The sequence below is a fragment of the Cygnus atratus genome, chromosome 9, assembly GCF_013377495.2.
Source record: "Cygnus atratus isolate AKBS03 ecotype Queensland, Australia chromosome 9, CAtr_DNAZoo_HiC_assembly, whole genome shotgun sequence".
NCBI lineage: Eukaryota > Metazoa > Chordata > Aves > Anseriformes > Anatidae > Cygnus > Cygnus atratus.
The window spans coordinates 12454343-12463475 of NC_066370.1; the positions used below are offsets into that span (position 1 = coordinate 12454343).

Consider the following 9133-nt stretch of genomic DNA (forward strand, 5'->3'; position numbering starts at 1 on the left):
GGAAAAATAACCTGAGTCTTCTTCTGTGTTTTTTTCCTGGCAATATGCAGCCCCTCTGTGCTGCTGGCATTCAGGCCAGCTACTGTCAGAGTGGAGTGGGCCATACTCTTATTTAAAGCAAACATTACAATTCATTTTCCATAAATGCATACTAGCAGCCCTAGCAAATCACTCAGAATGAGCACTCGATCATACACCTTCATCAGCAAAGTTTGCCTTTCTCTGCTTCTATTTTAATAACTGCAAATTTTCCGTCATGCAGCCTAGAACACCTTCTTCACCCTTCTTTTTGTCCTTCTCAGCTTTCATCCTTTAGTCTAGCTCATTGCCTTCATGCTCTGCAGTTTTCTCAGGATCTGTTATAGGAGGCCACCACGTCTCCACAGCACTGAAAGGATGAGGCAAGTTGATGTCCTCCTGCATCAGTCCCTGGCCTGATCCTGCTATGTGGGGCACGTCTTACCTTTTTACCCTTTGTGTGTTGAGCACTGAGCACGGAGGGATCTAGTCCCTGTTATTAGGGCTCTCAGTCCTGCTTCAAAGCAGATAAATGAGCATATCTTCTGTTCAGGTAGTGTGTTGTGGGACACATTTCCCAGTCCCCCTTGCTAACAATGGCACCTCATGATATGCTATAAAACCTAAAGAGCTCTGAGGTGCCTTTCTCCAACCTAAGCACAGGTTCATCTGGTCCTTGCCAAACAGTAAGTGTCAAGACACAAGAATTGTAACAAATTTACTATTATTCTTTTTTCAAGAATAGTTCCTTTGCCCAAACCACAGCTTGGTCTTTTATAGTCTACTATGGATGCTTTTTTATGACTACTTAAAATCCACCAGAGGCTTTTCTTTATAACACGTAATACCAACATACAAATACCCTCCTTTCTGTGTTCTCCACAACATGCAAGCAATGTTGCTTACTTTGCATCACACAAGATGATGAACAAGTGTATTAATACAGTCTTTATTAATACAGTCTTTTTTGACTAGTTAAGACTGAAACATTATTAGCCAATGTGAAGCCTATGAAAAAAATCAACTTTTCTTCTGATAAGATCACTCCTGGAAGAATATGAAGAGTTCCTTCTCCACAACAGAGAATCTTCCCATTCTCTCATTGCATCCCCAGCTCTGACACTGAGATCTGATGGTAAGAGCAGCACAGCGCAGCATGGCAGCAGTGTGCTGGCCAGCAAGCCAATAAAAGGTATCCAAATGGACGTTGGAAATGCCAAGTGTGCTGTAGGGTATGCTGGTATGTTACAGTGTGTGACACTCAGCCTGGACAATTTACAAATTGACTGTAAGGCAGCAATAGATGAGAATTCAGTATTTGTGTATCATGCATTAATAAAGGCAGGGGAAGGCTTATCATCTGTAAATAAGATGCTTTGATTCACTGAAGCAAAAATGTTTGTCATCTATAAATAGGATCATTTAATTCACTGGAGCCATTGTGGTACAATTTTACAACAGGACTGAAAGCCATTTTTATTGATGACTTCAAATCAATTGTGTTGCTTGACACAAATCGGTGCAAAACATCATCTGATCCCATTTATGACTCTCCTACTTCGGTAAACTTGGAATGTTGTTCTGTATCATTTCACATCTGTTTAATTGAGCTAATATTCCATCTGCTTCATTGGAGTGATAATGCGATGAGCTCAAACCCAAATTACTGATAATGAACAACTCGTTCATTTCTCATCAAAGAGCTAGCTGAGGGATTAGATTTTTTTTTCTAAAGCCCACAAGGCTTCATTCTCTTCTAAACATTAGATTTTGCAGAAAGAAAAGAAAGTCTCCACTTCAGGCAAAAACATCTTTTGGGACCACAGAATTTGCTTACAAGTTTCAGCTTGTCCTTGAGAAGAGCTGGTCAAATTGGCTAAGGAAATCACTTTGCTTCCAAAGGCATTTGCATCCTCTGCTTCATTTGCCTGTCTAAGGACTCAGCATAGAAGATCTTGCTTTTCTCCAAGTCGGACAATCATCCCCAAATCCTAAGAAAATGAACTTCTTTCTCTGTGGTTCGACGACAAGAATGAATGCAACTGCAAACCTCCTCCGGGAGACCACGTCCAACAGCTCCTCAGATTTGAATGAAGCTTCTTTGTACTACTTGCTGGAGGAATGGGCTCTCAACCCACAAGACACAAACATGAAGATGTTTTTAATTCCTCCAGTTGTCTGCCTCGTGGCAGGTGTCCTCATTATTCCTTCCATCTTGTTTGTGATCTTCTCTAGGTTTAGCATCAGAAAGGAAACGAGGTACATGCTGCTGGGGAATGCTTTGCTTTGTGATCTGATATACCTTTTGTTCTACACGCTGTCAGCTACTCTCAGCGCAGCACACGTAAGTCTCCCAAAGGAAGCCTGTGTTCTACAGTTATTTCTGCTGGCAGTGGCTTACTGCGGGGGACTGTTCACAGCTGCTGCCATAGTCTTGGACACGTACATAGCTATTTTGTTTCCTTTGCGCTACGTTACTATTTTGCCTTCTTCACGAACAAAAAAAGTGATTGTATTGCTATGGATCTGTTCAGGGGTTCTCCCTGGGATTTTCTTCTTGGTGCTATCCAGCACTCACAACTTTGTGCCCTGTGTCCTGGAAATGTGCTCAATTCCACTAATAATAATATTAACTCTGAGTGGGACTGATGCTGTGAAACTCTGTTTCTGGCTGTCTGCTACGGTTATCTTTCTCTTCCTGTCTCTAATATTTTGTTGCTATGCTATTCTTTATTTTAAAACCAGGCAATCAGGTATATGGGAGAGCATCTGTTCCAGAGCCAGTGTGACATTCTTAATGCACAACACTGTGTTGTTCTTTTATTTCTCTCCATTCTTGGTTCTTTTTGTAGAATCATTCTTGTACGTTAACGTTGTCATTGGACTGGAGACAGGAATCTGGGTCTCCCTGACAATCTGCAATGTCCTGATGATTCTGCCTAAAGTTTTGTTCCCTTTTCTATATGGACTTCGATACAGAGAGATCTCAGCATCTCTCAAATCCATTGTCAGAGGTAAGCATCTTCACCTGGTGTCACCTGCTCCATCACCATCCTGAGGCAACGCAGAGGACAGCTACAACAGAAGAGCTGTCCTTAACTTGTTAGCGTGCAAGCCTGGTGGAAATCACTCTGCTTCTTTTGCAAGTGTGAGATGTGGGCTGATCACTCTGCCTCCTTGGTGCCAGAAGGGCACAAGTCTTTCATCACATCACAGTTGGGATTACAGCAGATGTTGCCCTGGACAAAATACTATGCTTTGTTGTGATGTGGGAGGGCAGCGTATTTTGGAGGACGTGGTGAGTCAGGATCATTTCCATCCATCCATGGCAGATGTCTTCCTGGAAAATAGAAAATGAAAAATAGATGGTGCAAAGCAAATGGGTGCAGAGCAAAGGGGGTAACTGCAGGTCTCTTGGCAGCACTGCCTACAGGAGACAGGGTTCTTAACCGAACAAATGTACTGTGAGCAGAGCAGCTATTTTTTTCATTCATGGTGTATTTGTGCAAGGTTAGTAGCCACTGTTCTGTTCTGTAACACGTCATGAAAGATGCCTCTGGAAACTGCCGTACTCAGTGAAACACTGTGCTTCACCTCAGGCAGTGTGTTAGTGTACTCTCTGCCTTATGGTTTCTGTCTGACAATGTGCAAAACACTGTGTTTTTGTGAAATCTCAGTTTGATGGGAAGTCATCTTTGATCAGTGTCTGTCGGGCAGCTTGGTGAGGAAAGATGAGCAGGAGCAGCAGGTGGCAAGGGGGCAAGTAGGCAGTGCCTGCCGCGGGGTGCCAGGCTCAGCCCAGAGCCCTGGGTCCCTGCCGGGTCCCTGCCGGGTCCCTGCCAGTGCTGCCAGGTTGCAGACTCTCTCAGCCTTCTCTGTACTTAAAGCAATACCCAAAAAGTGCTGTTTGTGTGTTTGGGGTGTTTCACACTCATCTGAAGAATGGCACTAAGCAGGAGCCAGGAGATCAGTGTCTGGTTGCACGAGGTGTTTTTGGCGATGCAGCCTGTTTGAGAGGTTCCTGCTTCTCTCCCTCTCCCCTCATTCCCCAAGTGCTGGTTACTCTCCTCACTCCACGGTTTGCTGATCTCCCCAGTCTGCTAATGCAGCTGCTTGTGGGGTTACAGGCTAAAAATATCCCTCCAAAGAGAAGTGGTGTTGTTTTCATCTTAACCAAGATTATCCCAGGGATCTGTTTATTAGCATGTTCTGCAAACATCTGTGTCAGCACAACTGAGGGGGTGACAAATTTCATGTCAGAGGTGGGGCATCTTGGGGGCTTTGCTGTGAAGGGACACTTCTTGTGTAAGAGCATCTTTAAGCTAAAGTTGTTGCAAGTGAAAAAAAAAAAACCAACATGTTAGTGCATATTTGCTTTAAGCATGGTTCTGTGCTTCCCCTATTTTTACCCAAAGGAACATTAAATTACTGAGTAATTGCTTTGTTTTCCAAGAAAAAATTCTTCATCCTCTTCAATAAAAAATTAGGACCTGACAATTGCTTTTTAGTGGCTGCTTTTATTTTTCTCCAAGATGAATGTCCTGTAGACATTTTCCACACAAGTTATGTTTGTATAAAGCCTTCAGTTTCAGCCTCTAACAAGGGTCTCCCATACCATAGTAAGGATGGGGAAAATACCTATACAGCAGGTAGGTGCTTTCTGCTGAATTTCTTTAACATGCAGTACGATCAGATATGGAAGATATACCAGTACCTCCCCAGGCTGCTCGTATCTTGGGGCAAATCTCTACATCTCTGCCTGTTGGCAGAAAGGCCAGTAACTTACAGGATGGTTTCTCCATGGAAGATTCTTTCAAGCTTTATTGCCCAAAGTTTGCCTGTATTGTAAATTGTCGTGCTGAATAGTGAAGAAACCTGTGTAAATGGTACAAAGCAAGTTGACTGTATAGCTGCAGGTTAACAGTGCTTGATTTCCCTGCTAGCCTCTGTCAGTTATGAAGTTAACCTGCAGGACAGACTCAGACAAGAATATATTGCCAGTTCTGTAACTCTTTCTTAATATACATCCCAAGGGTGTGTTTTGAGGCAACAACAAGTTCAATATCATAAAGAAGGACACTGAAAGAAGGAATTGGTGATCATGGCAAGTTTATGTACATAGGAAATTTGTCTACAGTGATATCATAACGACAAAGCAAACAAAACAGTTTTGTGGAAATGACCTAAGAAAGATGAATGCAGTCGTCTTATAAGTGTCCTTGAACTCCTTCCTAGAACGGGTGTTTGGCTAAAAGAGTTTAGTTGAAGTGAAATTAGTTAAGTTGAACTGAATTCTAAAAAAGTCATCCACGTGGAGGGCTGATGCTATTTTATTAACTCACTTTAAGGTGGTTTAACATTAGATAGGCAAGATTTTCTTAAGTGACTGCTTGTACATAACTTCTTCCCATAATGTACTGCTGTGCTGTTTGATACAAAAGCAGCATGTACCAGCATGCATACGAGAAACACACCGTATACCTGAATCATTTACCTCTGGGGATTTCCCCTGTATATCTGAATAGGACAGAAGGTATCACCAGGGCAGTATCACAGGCACGAGGTTCCTATAATTCTTCTCATAAATGTCTTGAGTTTCATCTTAAAAATAGTTATGCCTCCTCACTTCCCAGAGCTTCAGGGCGGTAGTGATTAGCAGCCTTCTAAGGATGTCCCCAGATAAGCTCTGGAAATTCAGATTGAGACTATTTACCACAGCCCAGCTATCAGCCTCTCCAAGGTCACATAAAGGAACTTATTGGATGTCAGGGTGTCTGCCCAGCATTTTAATTTAAAGTGAAATGGAGAGCAGTTGACTCTAACATGTGATTTGGCAGCTGGGGGCAGTAATCCTTCAATAAATTGCTATAGCGTGAGTCATGAAAAGTCTTCCAATTTGTAGCCTAAATGTATTGCACCCCTGGTCAGTTCTTCCCCTTTTTTCTTGTGCCGACATTGTCACTGAGCTCACCGCATCTCTCTTCCCCCTTTAAGCTGGATTCACAGTGCAGCTGCATTCTGCCTGTAACCTGCAGACTAGAGAGAGTCTGACCTGTGTTCCCAGGAGCTGGCTCTGCGCCTTGCAGCGCTGGAAAAATCGCTAAATCTGCGCTTAGATCTGCACCCCAAATTAGAGCAGTTTCAGTGTCATGAGAAACAGAGTCCCCAGGCAGATAAACAGTCGTACAGCTTTGGATTTAGATTTCCCTTCATTTGCTGCAATTTCAGTAATTATTCAGTAGAACTGATTAGCCTCCTGCAGTTTTAGCGATTGATATCGGAGTGCCCACTCCCACTCCATCAGTTTACCTTGGCATTTTCAAAGGGAACTTTGGTACAGCGGTAGGTCAGAAGGGAACCAGCGATTGCCTGGTTGCACTGGAGGGAGCCCTGAGAAGCCAGTGCTGCCTTTCAGCAGCTGCCCTGAGACAGGTCCCACTCAGCTCTTGGCCTTGCTCGTCACTCTTTTTGTACTCTGAGACACCGTGCATCCTTCAGACAGAAACTGTGCTTGTGGCCATTCCCTGTGGGAGGCGGGTGTGTGTGACAAAGGAGAGAGAACACCTGATAGGAAAAGGAAATGACAAGTTTCCTTGAAACTTGGTCTCTGCTGTGTGCAGTCTCCACCCTCACCTCGCTGCTGGTAGCTGAGGGCACAGCACTGCGAGTTGTTGCCGTTTTTTCACAAGCCTCGTGATGATTTTTGGTGTCTTCATGAAACCACAGATGCTGAGTGTTTTTGTTTTTCAGTATGCTTCTAGTCCTTCCAATTGGAACATAAATCAGAAAGGTACAATATGGACAGAAGGTACCAATCTGAAAGGCAAATAAGACCAACTCTTCATGAACTGCTAATAAAACATCCAAATTTCTGGGGGAATATCAGGAGCTAGGAGAGGAAAAGGAGCCAAGCTATGGTTCTGTGGTCTGATGGCTGTCAGCGAAGGATGGTCTTGCAAGTGCTTGTCCAAGCTCTGCAGGTTTGTCTGGGGAGCCAGCACAGATCAGACAAGAAGCTGTTTTCTGTGTCTGCTAAGCAGAGCTACGGATTTTGTGTGCTGAAGTTTATTAGGACAACTTTTTCCAACACAGTGGATTATTTTTCTCAAGAAAAAAAAAATGGCTGCTGATGTTGCAGGGAGAAAATCAGCAAGCAGCTCCTGAGGGCTACTGGTTTTCAGGATGATTCCCAGTAGGAGGAACTGGTCAGCTTTGATGGCAGCTATCATTAGTTTTGGCACCAGGTGAAGGGAGGCAAGTGCAGATCTGCAAGGAGGAAGGGGAGACTCCCCTACCCACCCGCTTTCTCTGTCCCTGCACACCTGCCAGTAATGCTAGCCAGGTCAAAACTGGTGCCTTGTTCATGAAAACCTGTTGAAAATAAATAGTTTTTTTTAGAGGGCATTTCTTCACACCCTCTGAAAAGCAGAGCAGGATCAGTCTGGACCAGTGTGGGAGCATGAGAAGTGCTGCACCCTGCAGAACAAGGGCATAAAGGAAAATAAATAAGTTAAAAATAGTTGAAGATTGAAGGTCTATAGGAAGATTTAAAATACAAAAATGTGGGGATGAGCTGGAATTACAGAATTGAGTTTTGAGGAATGGGGTAAATTAAAGAGACCGGATTTCTAGCGGGTTTTATGGGGGAAGGATACAGTGGAGCCCCCCTGAGGGGCACGCACCTGCCCCACAGTCTGTGCCTGTCCTGCACAGCCCCGCAGAGTTGTGACAGACTCATCGGTGTGGTCGGGGGCCCCATGGTACCACCGAGCACTCTGGAACTAGTGTGCTGAAATTCAGGAAGACACATTTTTATCTCAGACCAACATGAGAGAGAGAGATTATTTTTAATACTGTATAAGGCAAAATGAGACATTGCAGAGAGGGAGGGAAGCTGGAAGGAGTTGGTGCTCTCTGCTTGAACAAATTTGTTTTGTGCAGTGTTCTCTAGTTTTGATTTACTGGTGGGTTGGCTCTTTCCAGCAGCTAGGCAGGGGAGGAGGGATGAGAATATGTTCCCAGCCTTTGGCCAGAAGTGTCCCAGAGTGTCCCAGGCATGACCTCTTCAGTGTTTATTTTTCTTTCTCTGCAACTGACCCAGATGCTGAGGCTTGAGACTCCAGCCCTCCTAGCCCCTTCTGGTACAGCATGTGATGGTCCCAGGGATAAGACTGGGTACAGTACCTGGAACTGTTTTTCTTTCCAGCAGACTGTTCTGTCCATTTGCATTCCAGGAAGTCAAAACCCACGAGGAAAAGCCTTGGAGAGCACTGCCACCCAGCGGGGACGCAGGCAGAGATGTGAGCAGCCCGGGGACACTGCTTCTCCACTTGTGTACCTCGCTAGCGACAGGAGAAAGCCTTTCAGGCAGAAGAGTAAACCACACCAGAACGGAACAAAGGGGAAGCTAGGTTTTGGTCTGCTTTATTAGAAAACAGCGACAACGAATGTTCAGTGGAACAAGGTTAGCGTTCATTTATATTTGCAGCCTGCATTGTCTCTTTCCTGGGATTGACAGCAAGGCTTGCAAATTGAGATGGATTTTTTTTCATCACTCAGAACTGAAAACCTAATGAAGTGTCCTCAAGTGAACAAACAAACAAAACAGTTTTAACTTAAGCTGATGTGCCAATCACTAAGAAAAAGCACAGCTTTGGAGGAAACAACATTGAGTTTTACCAAAGTTACAAATCTTTCATTCCAAAAAGCATCTTCTGTTTCACTAGTAGGTGCTGCAAATCCAACTAGTCACAATAAATAGTTGAATAAACTTCAGGGCCAAGCTGAGCCAGTTCAAGCATGTCTCAGGGCAGATATAGCGGGGAAGTAAACTTCCCACCTACATATCACATTTCTTTGCCTGATGGGAGGTACTTTATTGGCAGGAGTAAACTACAGCTGGTCCCTTTCTTTTTTCTGGAGGGAAGGAATTAAGATAATTTAAGGATGTACTGTACAGAGGAAATGCAAGGGCTGAGCATATATACAGATATTCCCCAGACGACCCTAGCGGCTGTATTGCCATCCATTGCTACCTACAGCTAAAAAACATCATCATTGCAGTCTGTGCCATGGGGGCACTGAGGTATTGGGTTTCTGTGCAGTTTTCCTGCGG

At 44.1% G+C, this 9133-nt stretch overlaps 1 protein-coding gene across 1 annotated transcript; it reads left to right on the top strand.

Annotated features, from left to right (window-relative positions):
- The first annotated feature begins 2050 nt into the window (after nucleotides 1-2050).
- Nucleotides 2051-3076, top strand: GPR148 (G protein-coupled receptor 148). Its single transcript, XM_035544954.1, has one exon. It carries the CDS (start codon nucleotides 2051-2053, stop codon nucleotides 3074-3076), a length of 1026 nt encoding a protein of 341 aa, XP_035400847.1.
- Nucleotides 3077-9133: the final 6057 nt, after the last annotated feature.

What these genes read in the sequence shown, in the direction of transcription:
- GPR148 (XM_035544954.1), top strand. Translation starts at nt 2,051, where the DNA reads ATGAATGCAACTGCAAACCTCCTCCGGGAGACCACGTCCAACAGCTCC.